The sequence below is a fragment of the Sinohyriopsis cumingii genome, unplaced genomic scaffold (genome assembly GCF_028554795.1).
Source record: "Sinohyriopsis cumingii isolate HCF-2022 unplaced genomic scaffold, ASM2855479v2 utg000622l, whole genome shotgun sequence".
In the NCBI taxonomy this organism is placed as follows: Eukaryota; Metazoa; Mollusca; class Bivalvia; order Unionida; family Unionidae; genus Sinohyriopsis; species Sinohyriopsis cumingii.
This window is the reverse complement of record NW_028315918.1, coordinates 5,982,365-6,000,685: the sequence shown is the minus strand read 5'-3', so window position 1 is coordinate 6,000,685 and position 18,321 is coordinate 5,982,365. Positions and strand designations below refer to the sequence as shown.

Sequence of the window (18,321 nt, the reverse complement as noted above, 5' to 3'; positions counted from 1 at the left end):
TAAGCAGTGACCACAGATCTGACATAATTGTCATTTGCAGAAATGAATCTAGTATCTAATAGGGGGTTTTCCCCGAGGGTGGTGCTACGAAAACCCGCTTAAAATGGCTGATGTTTACAGCAGGCATCAAAAGGCGCTTCCATGCAAATGGAGTAGAGGCGTCAATAGGCGCTTCCATGTGAATGGAGTAGAGATGTCAAAAGGCGCTTGCATGAGGTAAAGGGTTAACAGCCAGATATTTAGTTTCCAGAGACTGTAAATTTAATCTGCATTTTACAATGCCATTGGTAGCCATCATAAATATAAATAAAGTTAGAAAGGAAGCTTTCACAGCACAATAAACTTATTTTAATCACTGATCAATTTGGAAAATGCAAGAATCGATCAGATTTAATTGCTTTTATTTAAGTTGTCATAAAAGGCCAACTTTATAGGACCAAACAAAAGCCTGTTTTTTTATCTGACCACAACATTAAAGCCTGGCGGCAAGATCAACTAATTGTTGAGTAAAGTACAGATCGGAACTGGCCGCTTGCTGACATAAATGATTAGGCTGGAAAATTAAAGCCTGGCGGCAAGATCAACTAATTGTTGAACAAAGTATGTGTCGAAACTGGCAGCTTGTTGACATAAATGATTAGAAAACAAAGGATTTGTTCAAGCTGGGACCAAGATATTCTGTCAACATTTTTCTGGTAAACACTAGTGGAAAAAGCAGAATAGACTTGCAGCCCATTATTTGATGGTTGGTGAGTATTTGTGCTGTTTTTGGATGGGTCTCATGATAGATATGGCAGTTTTTCATTTATCATGAAAATCTTGATCCTTTATGGTTTGATAGTTCCAAGATTTGTCTGAGTACTCAAGACAAAATTTGAATTCTTGAGGTTTGCCTAAATAAAATTGGTTAGACTAACCTCAGAATTTTTTTATCTGTTAGGAGGAGGAAGAGGTTGAGTACACTGAAGAGGAGGAAGCAATCAAGGCCAACCTGGAGTCTGATGAAGCTCTCTCCACAGAGATCCTAGATAAAATTGTGCCAGCCTGGTTCACAAAGGAACCCTTCAAGTAAGACTTGACCCCACTTTGATTCAGTCACTCTTTTTCAGATGGGCATATGAAAGAGTGAATGGCTTCATAACATTACATTAATTGTATTACATTAATTGTTTCAGTATCGACAGTCATATTTAATCAGCCTGTCTCGCAATGAAATGCAGGACAATATTCTGGCCTTATAGTGGTCCATGCAATCAGTAAAAATGTCTCATCCTATATTATTGCTAACTTGGAGCCAGTGTGGCCTTTTGTTAGTATGCTTTAAAAAACATTGAATTGAAAATTTAAACTACATTGAAACCATATCTTGGAATATATCAAGTACTTTGTAAAAGCTGACCCTTTGCTGCCATAATTGTTAATTAAATTCTCTCAGTATATTGCAAACAAGAATAAAGCACTATTATTTAAGTGTTTTAAATTTTGAGAATTTTCATTTTTTTAAAGTCATACTGATTTATCTGTTTGCATTACTTTTCCATAATATTTCTAGATCAACAGGTTTCATCTTGGAGGGATTTCCTCGCAATCCTGATGAGGTCCGATACTTGGCTGAAAATGGTTTCTTCCCTGATTCTGCTGTGATTTTGACAGTGACAGACTCTGATGTCATCTCGCGTCTTCTGCCAGCAAAGCTAGAAAAATGGCGCATTAAGAGAGACAAAAGGATTGCAAAGAAGTTACAAAAAAAGGAAAAGGCTAGGTTAAAGAGGGTGAGTGTAGTTGAATTAAGTTTCTTCTTACTCATATTGGTCAACAAGCTTTTCACAATATTAGTTTTGTTGTTTCCTTGGATTTAAATACATTCTAGCATGCAAACTCAGACCATCCCAAACATTCTGACATATTATAAGTCATTTATTTTGGAATAGCCAATAAGACCTATTAAAATATTCTGAAAACTTATTAGTCAATTATTTAACAATAGCCATTGACATGTTAGAAAAATTTATTTCAGTCTGAGTTTGTTTGTGAGAATTTTTGTTATCTTTGGGTCATTTGAATTATCATTTTTAACTATCACATTCTTAAGAGAGATGACTATTCACTGACAAATTATTTACATTCAGAAATTATTAGGTCCCTGCTTAATGAAATTGGAGGTGCCCCTATTTCTATGACATTACCTGTCTATCCATCAATGATTGGATTCTACAAGATCACTTTTCTGGGAATTGTTGGATCTTGGTTAAATTTAGTCTGCAGCTTTATATTAATAAAATATCAATTTTGAATAAAACCTGATTGCATATCCTCCTTAGTATTGTTTCCAAACCTAGCTTTTACCTAAGATTGCTGGATTTCAACAAGTTTGGAATCCATTTCTATACTGATGATGCTTTGAATGAGTTTGAATTCCTAACATTCCACGATATTATTTACCAACATTTTGCCCCCAGATATGACTTTCAGTGACTTTGGTTTCAGCATCATAACTTTTTTTGTTGGATTTTGTCAAAAATTTGGCATTCAGGTTTATATTAAAAAGTCTCTGAATAGTTTGGTTTTCAGCATTCTACCACATTATTACAGGAGTTATGCCCCCTGATTGTTCACCCTTATTACTTTAGTTTCTGTATCATTATTTTACCAGGGATTGATGGATTTCAAGCAAAGTTAGCATGCACCATAATATTAATAAGACTTTGAATTAGTTTGATTTCTAGCATTCCATGACATAATTTACAGGAGTTATGGCCACCAGACTGCTGTTCTTCTTACTTGGGTTCTGCATTAGTACTTTACTAAGAATTGTTGGGTTTAAACTAAATCTCGCATGCAGCTTCATATTAATGAGATATTGAATGACTTTCATTTGCAGCATTCTACATTATGGCCTCTGGTTGCCCTTCCTCACAACTTCAGTTTGTATACCACATATTTACTAAGAAATGTTGGATTTCAACCATAAATTTAATCATTTATCTTCATATTGATGAGACCATGAATGGATTGGACTTTAAGCATTCCTTATTATCATTTAGAGGAGTTATGTCCCCTTAATGCCCATCTTCCTAACTTTGGTCCCCCACTCAGTTTCCTGTCTTTAAGACTGCTATCAAATTGTAGTAAGCTGGGTCCTTTATGATGCACCCATTTCTGATAACTCTATATCTTATTGGAATAATCCAAAGAATGTGCCAAAGTAAATTTTTAAAAAAATTAGAAAAAGGGTTGAGGGGTCCACAAGACTAGCTTTCTCAATGAAAGTTCATTGTTTACTTACTTGAAATAAATCTGTTGATAAACTTTGGTCTGCATATTGTACACATAAATATACTGAAACTAATCTAGCTAACAAACATAGGATGGAATAATTTTGTTAGAAGCCTGTTACCGAGTGATTTATTTACTCTTGAAAATCAATCAGTTCTGCAAACAAATTTTCAGAATGTGATTATGCAGTCAGTTTGTGTCCCTAACCAACATTTTAGTTATAAAAACACAATCCAATTCGATTGTTTTATGGTTTGTCAGTGTCTTGCTTAACTAATGATTACTTGATATAAACATAAATATTCAGTTTATTCATTTCATTTTATATGTCATGATTTTCTGTCAGTGGGTTTAACAGTATTTTTATCCATTTTACAGTTGTACAACCTGAAGTGTGCATGTGTATGATTGGGATTTTTTAATGTAGTTTTTAAAAAATTGCAGTCATATTGCGACGATGTCTGAAGTGTACCAGTTTATAGTGATGTCTAGCACTGGGGCATCATTCTACAGACATGTAGCATCATTTCCCACCCAGTCACATGATCCTGACATCAGGTTGACCAGTCCTAACATTAATGTGTAAATTCTGAACACCAAGCGAGGCAGTTGCTAGTACCATTTGTATAAGTCTTTGACGGCTCGGCTGGTGTTCAAACCCACAACCTCCCACATCCAAGGCAGATGCTCTAACCGCTTAGGTCACCAGATCAGTCACCAACCTGGAATAAACTTGTCATTAATTTATGAGTATAGTTCTTTCTTTAGGTAAGTCCTCTTAATACTCTTGACAAGAATACACAGTAGAACATCAAAACCTCCAAGCCTGATGACCTAAATTTCTTGATTCAAGTTATTAATAATTTCTGGTTTTTCATGGTTGCAGGCCAGAGAATGCTTTTTAGCAGGTATAAGAGATACCAAATTTTTGAGTGATGACTCCACTAACCTTTTATGTTAGGCTGTGCAGAAATATCACACATCATTGGGTGTAAGCCTCAAGTTTTGATATAAAAATACTTTGACCATTGTCACTCATATCTATGTAACTGCCAGTGAGTTTCATCCCATTGCACTGGGTAATATCCATGTATTACAGATGGGATCAGGCCCAAATTAAACTGTGCTGTGAGATTTGAAACTGTGATTGATTTGCAACCAATGGAGTTCCCACCTGTCTTAAAGATTATCCTGATGGGGTGTCTGTCTGCCATTTGAGCATAATTTGCACCCAGAGAGTGTAGTACAGATGTTGCCAGAATTAAATACAGCTTGGTATCAATGAATGAAATACAGTGGCATCCACACATGCATAAGTGTAACTGTGCCTGCCCACTTGGTGTGCTAAGTACTCTTAGTTGCTACATGCCATGGCAACTTGGATAAAGTTGGATACAATGAGCTGCTAAGTTCTAACATTATTCAAATTCAAATGTCTGAGGATCCTGAAGAGTTAACCTTGGCTTATTTCATTTGCAATTTTTTGATAGGAAGCTGCAATCCAGAAACGTCGTGAGGAATTGACAAAGGAAATGGAAGAGAAGAAGCAGCAGCGTGCAGAAGAGCGTGCCGCTGAGAAAGCTGAGGCTGAGGAAGATGAGGAAGAAGCAGTGGAGGAAGAGGAGGAGGAGGAGGAAGAGGAAGATATTGAAGCTATGCTTGCAGAGGAGTTTGAGGTAATGCATTAAATACACATTCATATAAAGAAAAGTTCACTAAAGTGTAGTGACCCTTAAATTTTAAATCTTTCCACCCATATATCTTGCAGTGTCAATCAAATTTAATCTCATTGTTCCTACAACTCCTGCAAAATGATCTTTTTAATAGTATACTGAATATTATAGTATTAAGCATTATGGAGGTCAAATTTACCATTATACCATTATACAAATGACCTTAAAAATATAGACTGTCTGCCATTTGTCCCCATCTCATTTCTCTTGAGTGAATACTGATTAAAGTTAACCTACCTGTGGAAAAAGAAAAAGTGTATGAAGAATCTATTTAATAGAGTGCTTCTATCAGAGTTCTTTGTTCAATAGTAGTGAAAGCTAGTTTATTGAATCCATCCTGGTTCTATGATCTTTATTAGTTGCATTCTCTTCAATATGTAATGCCCTGAGGAAACACTAAAGTGACTAGTTAAAATGCTTTAGTTTCAATTTTTGTGTATCTGTTATAAAATCTGCTGAATTTTACTTACTAGATATTAAGAACAGTCTTGTTAAAAAATGTCAATACTGTAAAAATGCTTTGAATTTTATTACCATAACAGTGTGAGAAACATCAAAGCGTATTACATGTATCAGTTATGTAAAATAGCCTATTTCATTTATATATATGTTTCTGTTCACATACAGGAAGAGGAGGAAGAGGAAGAGGAGGAGGAAGAAATGGAGGAAGATGCTACAGACAGAATAAGAAATGAGCTCAATGAGTTCTTTGATAATGATATGAACAAGCTGGCAGCAGTTCAGGTATTGGGCTGGCTTTCATATAATGCCATGTTTTTGTGATATGACCCATCACACATGTGTCAGGGCCGTATAATGTTACCTTTTTTATATGTCTGTCTATATGTCTGGCATTTTAATGGGTTTTTAGACACTGTGGTTGTTCATTTGTGTTCCCTGATTGGGAAAGGATAGTTTAGTCTGTAGAGCATCCAACTCGTAACCAGCAGGCCCTTAGTTTGAGCCATCTGATTTTATTCCTAGTACGTTGAACAAGGTTTCTCATCTTAGCTTGACTAAATTGTTGCATGGAACTAATCCTTCTTGTGGCCCTCAGTTACATCCATATTTAAACACAGAGGACAATATTGGATGTGATGCACAATTAAAAATAAATAATATTAAGCTACATTTATATGTGAACAAAACAAAACAGACAATTTTGTAAGAGAATGCTTCAACAAGGTTTATATAAAGTTAAAAACTAGTGAGACATAAGTCAGAGAGGGAAAGTCTGGGAATAGTACTTTAAGTTTCCTTCTCTGAGCATTTCATTTGATGTTTCATAAACCAGTACCATTTGCATTAAATTATGGCAGTTTAAACATTTTGGAAAACATTGTTTCAGTTACTAAATGTATAAATTATTAGATTCAGAAAGATTGTACTTGATCTTGCATACTTTATGGTAAGACCCTTAGCATGCATTGTATTTCAGGATTACCAGCAAACACAAGAAATGTGTTTATATACCATGGATGCCCATGCCAATATGATGTATTTAAAGAGCAAAGTGCTTGGTCAAACAGGGGCCCTAACTCTGTATTATTTTGGCCAGACAACAATTAAAATCAAACATGGTCTGTGTTTATTAACATAAAATCTCATACCAAATTTTGTTTTAATCCATGTGATGCTTAGACATTTACTGAGTATAAATTTATGGCAAAGAGGGGCCATAACTTCATATAACTTTGCTAAAAGTGCAGTCCAAGCCTAACTTGATCTGGGTCTTCTGTAAGTAAAGCCTGACACCTAATTTGATTTAAATGCCTTAACCTCATCATAAGTTACTAAACAGAAATGAAATTGATGTGCAAATTTCAAACATGGGCCATAACCCTATAAAATGTTATTAACAAATTAAAATCAAACTCAGGGTCTTTTTTATTTGAAGCTGTACACCAGATTTGATTTTAGTCCCTGTACATCTTCAAGAACTAAATTAAAGGGCAAAGTTTTAAGCAACACTGGGCTATAACTCCGTAAAACATTGCCAATCAAGTCCATTGACCCAAAATGTTCTGACTGTGGCACCACATAATCCAGTATATGCATTTATAGCATATGTGCATTTGTATAATGCTTGTAGACCACCAGCATATATGACTACTAACACAGGACAAAACATGTACACAGTAAGCTATCAATAATTAACATACTGCTTTTGCCTTTGGAGGAAAACAAAGACTGAATCAGGGGTCAGCTCAGTTCAGTATCACTGTTGTACAAGTTTGATATTCATGTAATTTTCCAGTAAGGTAATTTTGGGAATGTCCATTATATCATTGAGACTTTACGAGATGTTAACCGCTATTGTTGCTTGTGTTTTCCAGTGTAAATCTGACTTTTTTGAATTAGTGAAATTATTTAATCAGTTGCAGTGAACAATTACCAACGTTCTGATGAACATGTTTTATTACACATAAATACATAAATACATTTATAGTTATGTTGGTTGGGCATAATTTTTTTCTCTATTTCTCCACCCTACACCCACCCTCACTCTCAGAAATATGTACAACTTCATGGAGTTTTTTATATTTCATGTAATATGGCATTTTCCAAAAGGACATGGTAATTAGTCATTGACACACATTAAGGCAGTAAAATTGGGGAAATTTGTACATGTTGTTTTCTCAATATAATGCCCATAATATATATATAATTATAGGCTACACTAGTCCCCAAACTATTTTAGCAGTTAATACCAAGTTGTATTTTACAATTTGAGAGTATAAATAATATATTACTTTTCTAGGACACATTGGATGAAATACTGATACCCAGACTAGATGTAGATAGTTCTAGGAAGCCACACATAGTTCGGTACATGCTGAGCAAGAAACTTAAACCAGTCATCGATCACAGGAACAGCATCTTTGAAAGAGTATACCCAATCAGTGAGTTTCTAGCATCGAAAATGCTGCTGGTTGGATACAAACAACCCAGCAGATTTGGAAGATGGTGTCCTGTCAGGGTAAGAGATATTAATTTTGAATTGTTGACATTGCATTGTAGACCTCTATTATGAAGAAAACATTATGGGCAAGATCAAAGAAGAAGTGTAACACAAATTTAGTAAGACCATAGTAACTGTTGCACATGTTTATGTCAAAATATATCTGGAAATCGGCTAGAAGCCAAATCCTGAAAATGATAAATTAATTAAAGTTATCAAGACTGATAAGAATATATTAAATAATGGTGAGAAAAATATGTCAGAACTAACATTTCAATAGTTACCATGCTCTTTCAGTCTCATGTCTGCATAGCTCATCTGGTCATTGCATCAAATCAGCTTCTGCCATTATTAATTTGCAATCTTCATTAACACAATGTTTAAATCTACTAGAAATCACATTGTTTATGAAGAATGAAACTCTCAAATCGTATGACTCAGGTCAAAGATAGAAATGTTATAACATGCCCAAGAACTCATTCCACCATTGTGCTGTCACTTTCGAATAATTTGGACTACACCGAAAGGACTACAAATACCAGTTTTAGATAAAGTAGAATAGATAGTTTCATGTTTGAACTTGGTTTATGTATAACAAAGCACAAAATTAGTAAAAAGTGAAAACATTTGAGCATAGTTTTGTTTTGGTTTTTCTCAAGTCTTGCAAATGGATTTAAGGTCTTTATTGTGTGCAAATACTAGGAATTGTATCTTTTCTTGTGAAGAAGTGTTCAGCTACAAGAAATACAATATTCATAATACTGGAAGTGAAAAAACAAGTATGTATTTGAAATGGAGAAAACTCATGCAGGATATTTACATACAGTGACAGGATGTTATATTTAGTGGTTCTCTAAAACAGTGTCCAATTTGACACTATATACATGGCACCTAAAAATTTTCTTTGCTAATTTGGAAGAGAATTCATGATATAAAGCAGCTGTTGGTTTTAGGTAAATGTTATGTACTCCATTAAACTAAGATTTTTCTAATGGTCTTATAGCCTCTGAATATTTAGAACACCACCTGTTTTGTGAATGTTTAGAACACCACCTGTTTACTGAATATCTAGAACACCACCTGTTTACTGAATATTTAGAACACCACCTGTTTACTGAATATTTAGTACACCACCTTACTGAATATGAACAGCTATTCAAACCTTTTAGTTGATAATTCTTCTGTGCCTGTCAAAGTGGTTGCACATGGAATGCTAGATTTCACTTATTTTGTCTCCTGGTTAGTTAACAAATCTGCTAAATGATTTCCAACATTATGATATGTTAATGAACTGCAATCAAGTACATGACACCCATATTCATTAATAAAAACCAGCATATATGTCGGTCAGAAGCATATTGTGAAGGAGCATTGATTTCATCTACAAGTCCACAGTTAACATCTACTTTCTGGATGACTGCCATTTTAACACTGATATGGTCACATGACAAGGTATACAGTAGCAGAAATTCATCCTGGATTAAAGGAAATAATTTTGTGGTGAAGTAAACAGAATCAGGACCTTAGACACTGAGGTATGCCGTCAGTATGGCTTACACAACAGAAGAAAGTGTCACCTACAGTTTGCTTTCCTTAAGTTTTATTAAGCTTTATGTATTGATGTCAAAATGAATGGAACCTTTTAATTAATATTCCCAACATCAGCACATCATAGTAATCAGTGTATGATACATGTATATTGATCAGTTATCACCATGTCTAGGTAAGGTGGGAAGGGGAACAAAAACACAGCCAGCTATAGAGTTTACAGGTTTCAGTTATCAAATAACATGGTTTGAATGTATCAGATATGGAGTGTACAAGTTTAATTATCAAATAACATGTTTTGAATGTATCAGATGTGGAGTGTACAGGTTTAGTTATCAAATAACATGGCTTGAATGTATCAGATAGGGAGTGTACAAGTTTTATTATCAAACAACATGTTTTAAATGTATCAGATATGGACTGTACAGGATTAATTATCAACTAATATGATTTTAATGTATCAGATGTGAGGTGTACAGGTTTAGTTATCAAATAACATGTTTTGAATGAATCAGATATGAAGTGTTCAAGTTTAAATATCAAATAACATGGTTTGAACATATTAGATATGGAGTGTACAAGTTGTATTATCAAGCAACATGTTTTTAGTGTATCCAATATGGAGTGTACAGGATTAATTATCAAATAACATGGATTGAGTTTATCAGATATGAAGTTTACAGGTTTAATTATAAAAAAACATGGTTTGAATGTATAAGATGTGGTGTGTACAAGTTTTATTATCAAACAACGTGTTTTGAATGTATCACATATGAAGTGTACAGGTTTAATTATCAAATAACATGGTTTGAATGTATCAGATATGGAGTTTACAAGTTTTATTATCAAACAACATGGCTTGAATGAATCAGATATGGAGTGTACAGGTTAAATTATCAAATAACATGGCTTGAATGAATCAGATATGGAGTGTACAGGTTTAATTATCAAATAACATGGCTTGAATGTATGAGATATGGAGTGTACAGGTTAAATTATCAAATAACATGGCTTGAATGAATCAGATATGGAGTGTACAGGTTTAATTATCAAATGACATGGCTTGAATGTATCAGATATGGAGTGTACATGATAAATTATGAAATAACATGGTTAGAATGCATAAGATATGGAGTGTACAAGTTAAATTATCAAATAACATGGTTTGAATGTATCAGATAACTCACATTGGCTCCCAGCAACAGTGTTATGTAGAGCCATCAGTGTAACACATCTATATATTAGTACAGACTGTGCATTGAATCACATTATTGGAAACCTTTTGATGTAGGGATTGTATTAATACATTATTTTAGTTCCATGAAGGTAGTGCTAAATCAACACAAGAATTAATGGAAAAATATGTCTCACTGGTGAATATTGTTATCATGTGTTTTGTTAACTTCATAAATGTTCTAATACTTTTTGACGCTTTTTTGGATATCATGATCAGAAAAGTCATTATACATTATGACACTGATTTTGACATCATGATCAGAAAATTGCCAATGCTTTATGATACTGGTTATGATATCATGACCAGAAAAATATAATACTTTATGACACTTATTTTGACATCATAATCAGAAAATTGCCAATGCTTTATGACACTGATTATGATATCATGATCAGAAAAGTCCTAATACTTTATGACACTGATTTTGACATCATAATCAGAAAAGTCCTAATACTTTATGACACTGATATTGACATCATGATCAGAAAAGTCCTAATACTTTATGACACTGATATTGACGTCAGTGGTCAAAAATGTTCTAATACTTTATGACACTGATATTGACATCATGATCAGAAAAGTCCTAATACTTTATGACACTGATATTGACATCAGTGGTCAGAAAAGTCCTAATACTTTATGACACTGATATTGACATCAGTGGTCAGAAAAGTCCTAATACTTTATGACACTGATATTGACATCAGTGGTCAGAAAAGTCCTAATACTTTATGACACTGATATTGACATCAGTGGTCAGAAAAGTCCTAATACTTGATGACACTTATTGTGACATAAAAAGTGACAATGAAGTCTTGCTGTCAGCTGATACATGCAAGATAAATGTCAACCAGTACCCATCACACACACACACACACACACACACACACACATGACTTTTTAGGCTCAGCCATTCTTAAACATCAGCATTGCAGGTGCTATTGAGTACAGGTTTATTGCATGTTTCAAAAAATAAAATTGTATTTGTTGGTATCTGATTGATGTAGCTAGAAGCTGATCATGTAGTGATAATACAGTTTCTCGGCTGTGCAAGCAGTTGCCAGTACCAATCGGCTGTGCAAGCAGTTGCCAGTACCACTCGAGAAAGACCTTGAACTCTTCCACTTAACCTCTGACATTGTGCTTCAATAAATGTTTGAAAACGGCAAAACTTGTATATCTCTATCGAGCACCATAATGTAAAAAATCATACACATGAACAAATAAGTATTGATTGGAATATTTTACTTATGTTTTTGCAGGTGAAGGAAGGAGATTGTATCCAGACAATGAGTGGACCTGGCTTCACCACATACCCATGCATCTACAGGCAGAATATCTACTTCCTGTCATCAGTTCAAGCACGGAACCAATTCATTCAAGACCCAATTACATACTTGAATCAGCCAACTCCAAAGCCTGTTGTACCAATACGCCTTGCAATTATAGGACCTCCAAAATCAGGCAAAACATCATGTAAGTTCTCTTTCTCGATGGAAACTTTGCAACAGCTGTCAGTCATTTATATTAAAATTGTGCCACCACACAGTGTACAATTAGCTACTTCAAAGAACATAAATCTTTACAAAGTTCTTATGTAATTAACACAAGAAATGTGATAATTATGATCTCTCATTTTAATTTTTTCTTTTGAAAATGAATGTAATATTTACAAGCAAAATTTCTTTATTCCACAGTTGAGATAAAAACAATGACAGTATCAGTATTCCAGAAAGTAATGTCTTTTGCAGGAATATTGAATAACAAAGTCAGCAAAATTACTTGCATACCTCATACAGATCATAGTTGAAGTCTTTCATTTATTCTTGAAAGATAATCATGATCAATACAATTTTTGATGAAAGTGAGTATTAGAGGATTTTCATTTATAGATACAGTTGGACTTATTTTAGCAGTTACCTCTACATAACAGTTATTTGTGTGTAAATGTCAGGCACATGAAGTCCAGTTTGAAGTGGTGCATAATTAACTATATATATTTATGCCACTTGTGTGTAAATTTTGCCTACAAAAAGTTCTGTTTGAAGTGGTGCAAATTCAACTGTGTATACAAGCCACATATGCGTAAATGTGAAGTACAAGAAGACCTATTTAAAGTGGTGCAAATTCACCTATATACAAGCCACCTATATGTAAATGTCAGATACAAAAAGTCCAATTTGAAGGGGTGCACATTCACCTGGGTGTATATACAAGCCAACTATACATAAATATCAGGTACAAGAAGTTTTTTATGAAGTAGTGTAAATTCACCTGTATATGCAAGTCACTTGTTGATAAATGCCATTTTCTGCTTGACACATGGGTGATCATTTGCAGACACATTTGGTTGCAGACACATTTGGTTGTTAAGCAGGTATGACATTAATGATATATGGATGCTAATTATTCAGGCCATTCATTGTGAAGACCATTGAAGTTGACCTTAGACATGAAATGTATTTTCTTTAAATCAATTAATGTGGTTTGGCAGGCAAAAACAAGCTTTTTCTGATAAATATTAGATTGATCATCTTCATTTTGTACAATATGTTCTCTCCATGTGAACCTTGTGTTCCTGTCTTCCTCTGTACATGTTCCAGTGGCTAATCGCTTTGTGGAAGAGTATGGCCTAGTGAGGATGTCTATCGGTGAGGCCATGAGGATAGTGCTGGAGAATCAGCCCAAATCCTTCCTAGCAAAGGAGATGACCCGACACCTGCATAAGGGTCTGACTGTCCCAGATGAACTGGCCGTACAAGCTCTGGATGTCTGCCTTCTCGATATGAGATGTCAGACCCGAGGGTAAGAACCACCTTGTATGTATGCATGCATGAATGCATTCATGTGGTTTGATGGCATCACAGTCCCAACTGTTTAGTGCTGATTGAAAGTTCCAGTTCAAAAAAATATAAATGAAAACTTTCTGAAGCCATTTTAAATAAAGGTAAACATAGAGTCCATAAAGATGAAAGGCAGTGATCTTTTAAGTGTGATATAATCTTCAGGAAGAAAAAAGCCCCTCCAAATAAAGGTAAGTATTTTCCTTTGCCAGATTAAAGATATAAGATGCAATAGTACTTTAAAAAACATATAAAATAAAACAAAATGTTTAAAATGTTAAACTCCATCAAATATAGGATACAAATCTGTTTTATAAACTTCATTCTGTTACAAAGTCTATAAGCAGGTACAGACGGTACATGTAATACTTTCAGATTACCATGTATACTCACATATCAGTTGGCTCTAACTGTACAGAACATAGACCCTGATCTTCTGTCACATAAAGCGCTAGTAGATCAATGTCTGGCTTGTTTGTTCTGTGATTAATCCTAACAAAATGCATTGATGTAGATCTGCCAGCATATTATATGATGGTAGATCTTAGTCTGTGTTGTTTGCAGTGGGATCTGACTTATGCATGGATATATGTGGTATACAGTACTTATCTGTGAAATTGGACAGAATATTATGCAAGGTGTAAAATATGCACACAATCCTAAAAGAATAACCCTCATAACATTTCATTTACAAGTTTGCTTGGAAAGTGCCAAATATCACCAAGGAAAATCATAATACAGTGGAACCCGCTATAGCATGATAACTGAGGTCTGAAAAATTGGATCGCATTAATAGTGGGGTTACATTAATGTGGGGTTTTACAGTATTTTACTTTTTTCAGAGAACAACTCATTGGCACATATACATTTATTCATGTCTAATGTATATGATGAATAGGGTATCAACACCATTTACTATTGTGCTGTCATGGCATGCATTTCATCCATAATGCATATAATCCCAATGAATAATTGCACACAGATTTACAATATTCAATAATTTTGTCCCAGATCATTGTGTCTGAATTCAACATCTAACATACAGCATGAACAGAGTCTTAACACTGTTTACTTGCCATCTGATATTGTACAGTCGGGGCTTGCAATTAATCCATAATACATGTAATTCCATTGCATAAATTGCATACATATTTACACTATTCAATAGTTTTGTCTCAGATCATTATGTGTCTGAATTCAGTGGGAAAAATTTACAGAAAAATTGGCTTAAGAAAGACGAAGCACATGTATGGTTCATTACATTTCAGGGTCTCTGAACAGTGTCTGTACAAATTTGATACTGCTAAAATTTTCTTATATGCGTTTCAGTTTACATTTATCCATTGTAAATTTCCAATAATTAATGCTTGTATGCCTATTCGTTTGAATGACTACATCAAGAATGATTAACAATCAACACATGCTTTCAGCATGCATATAACTTTTACTTCAGAGTTTGAGAATATTTAAATAAATGTGTGAAAACTACTATACTAATCATTGCGCAAAGTGCAGAGAATGACTTGCATTTGTGATCTTGCTTTTCCATAACGCTAAAATATTTTATAAAAAAATAGGAAATTAACAATGAATACATAGGCAAACAACATACACACGTAAAACCCAAGAACTAAGTACAGTAGACCTGCAGTGGTCACGAGTCACTTTTATTTTAAAAAATTAAGCTGAACACTTGTACAATTTCATACCCTTTCAATTTCTAGCTAATAAAGCAGACATTATTTACTGGTCAACTGATTGTGTCTAATAACACCGCCAAGCCCAGCAAACATGTTGGAAGCTTTCATTTTCTGATGTTTATCTTTTATCAACTACCACATTGTCTGCTGCTTGGTTGTGTATGCAGTTAAAGAAGAAACACATGTTGGCTATTGTTTGAGCAACGATTGTATACAGAATTAATTGAAGACAATCACAAAGATGACTTACTGGCTTTACTCATGGATCAGTAATAAGTAACATTTCTGATAATGTTTATTGTGACATAACACTTCAAGAACCTGTTGAAATTGTTAAATTTCAGAAGCTACACCGTGATCTTATATTAAACTTCATACTCGAACTCTTCCTGAAAATGATAGTAAACGTTTTACACACTTTTTCTCGTACTTAAAAAAAATATTTGTTCCTAGTACGAGAAAAATACACATACATATATTTAAAATTGCAGGAACCCCACCACGATCGTATTATATTTGAATTCATATGCCATCTCTTCCCCAAAATGATAATAAAATTTTTTATACACTATTTCACGTACATATACTTTGAACAAATGAATATACAAAATTTCGGGAGCCACACTATGGCTGCATTATTTCCGAATTCATGTTATCATGAGACGCATTATGGCAGGGTCACACTGTACAAGACATGTAGTTGATGTAGTTGTCTGCAAGAAATCAAACTTAACGGTGAGTTTTTGACATAGTCCTGAATTGTCTGAGATTATTCCTCGAATTGTGATATAACACATCTATGAATCAATTGCAATCCCAGGAAATCAGTCTCTTTGGTATGATGTATCTGACCATTGTAATTAATTTCAAGTTGTAGTCAATGGTGGGTGCCGCATAATTATGTGTATCTATTAATTATGCATATCCATTACTTATGTACATGTATATCCATGCTTGAAACAGAATGAAGATATGTATGTACCTATCATCATCATCATCATTATCTAGCACAATAATTTCGAGTTTTTATTGATTATTCTTACTGGAAACTCATGTTCTGAAATGTAAAACAGCACAGCTTGCCTATACCTTCTTTTCAGATATGTTTGCTATAGTAATATTTATTTATAAGTATTAAGATTTGAAAATATCTCATGTTAAATATTATCACTTGAAACTGTACTGAGGTTTTTTATCTACATTTTTGCCAGATATGTTCTGGATGGTTACCCAGTCACAAAGAGACAAGTGGAGCTTATGACAGAGAGGTCCATCATCCCAGTCCGTGTCATTGAGCTTCAAGTAGACAACAAGGAAATCATGGTGCGGGGCACAATGGACCGAATTTCTCCCAAAAGGTCAGAAAATACGTGCTGCCAAAAAAATTTGTCCTTATTGCCACATATATTATAACATTTATTAGATCATTTATCATCATCAAAGAATGTAAACCTACTTCGTTTCCATAAACATGCTTCTTACAATCCTGGTAATACAACATATCATACCACATCCTTAGCACACTGTTATTTCAATAGGGGCCACAGTAGTTCAGATGGTAGAGTGTTGGATTTGTAATCCAAGAGTCACGTGTTCAGTGCCCACCTAGGCAAACCCAGGTCAGCTGCATCAGTGTGTCCTTTGGAAACATACATCATGTTTCTCATTTCCTTAGCACAATGTGCTGAAACCATCAAATCAACCAGTTTGTGGCAGTAATATGAACAAGAGTCCATGGAATCCAAACATGGTTTAAATTATTTTAACATTGTTTTTCAACCTTAGCCACAATATATGTTTCTAGATAAATTATTCCTGCATTGATTGCAGAGTTATTGTTTAAAAGGATAGAGATATCTCTGTATTCAGTACCTTCCAATGAGTTGTACTAAGGTTGGTCAGATATATAGAGAAGCTGTTCATTGGTCACTCACTATAGCATACCCCACCCCCACTAGGGTGGGTATGGTCTTGTGTTCCATTAAATCGGTCTGGTTTTGTTTTTATCATTGCCACTTTATTTATTTCACTTTCTGTCAGGTCTTATCTCATGAAATCCAATTATAATGTGATTTTAGATTCTTTAAATCCTTCATTTGTGTGTTTAATTGCACTATAATGATGAAGATCTTTTGGGAAGTTCCCTCAGCATAAGGTCACCTCACTTAAAACAAGTGTCACTTTTATGGCTTCCATGAACAATACTATAAAGAAAAAGCACTGTAGTGTATTTGTCCAACTGATATCATTGTAGGTAAACATCTCACATCACATCATTTAAATCAGGGTCAGTGCTATTTGCCCAACTGTTAACAGTGTTTGTCCACATCTAACATTGCATCATTTAATACCACATCAGGGTTGATGCTATTTGCCCAACTACTAACAGTGTTCATCCACATTTGATGTCTCATCATATGATAATACATCAGGGTCGATGCTATTTGCCCATCTACTAAGTGTTCATCCACATTTGATGTCTCATCATATGATAATACATCAGGGTCGATGCTATTTGCCCATCTACTAACAGTGTTCATCCACATTTGATGTCTCATCATATGATAATACATCAGGGTCAATGCTATTTGCCCATCTACTAACAGTGTTCATCCACATTTGATGTCTCATCATATGATAATACATCAGGGTCGATGCTATTTGCCCATCTACTAAGTGTTCATCCACATTTGATGTCTCATCATATGATAATACATCAGGGTCGATGCTATTTGCCCATCTACTAACAGTGTTCATCCACATTTGATGTCTCATCATATGATAATACATCAGGGTCAATGCTATTTGCCCATCTACTAACAGTGTTCATCCACATTTGATGTCTCATCATATGATAATACATCAGGGTCGATGCTATTTGCCCATCTACTAACAGTGTTCATCCACATTTGATGTCTCATCATATGATAATACATCAGGGTCGATGCTATTTGCCCATCTACTAACAGTGTTCATCCACATTTGATGTCTCATCATATGATAATACATCAGGGTCGATGCT

At 34.4% G+C, this 18,321-nt stretch overlaps 1 protein-coding gene across 15 annotated transcripts in view; it reads left to right on the top strand.

The window, feature by feature from the left end:
* LOC149773729 (adenylate kinase 9-like) overlaps window positions 1-18,321 on the top strand; it is a 117,598-nt gene that overhangs the window by 77,232 nt on the left and 22,045 nt on the right. For all 15 annotated transcript variants that reach the window (XM_089946212.1, XM_089946211.1, XM_089946198.1 and 12 more), the window contains 8 exons: window positions 941-1,068; window positions 1,553-1,772; window positions 4,767-4,952; window positions 5,637-5,753; window positions 7,771-7,989; window positions 12,019-12,232; window positions 13,360-13,561; window positions 16,511-16,657. In XM_089946212.1, the coding sequence (XP_089802338.1) occupies window positions 941-1,068; window positions 1,553-1,772; window positions 4,767-4,952; window positions 5,637-5,753; window positions 7,771-7,989; window positions 12,019-12,232; window positions 13,360-13,561; window positions 16,511-16,657 (1,433 nt within the window). The remainder of the gene's footprint in view (window positions 1-940; window positions 1,069-1,552; window positions 1,773-4,766; window positions 4,953-5,636; window positions 5,754-7,770; window positions 7,990-12,018; window positions 12,233-13,359; window positions 13,562-16,510; window positions 16,658-18,321) is intronic.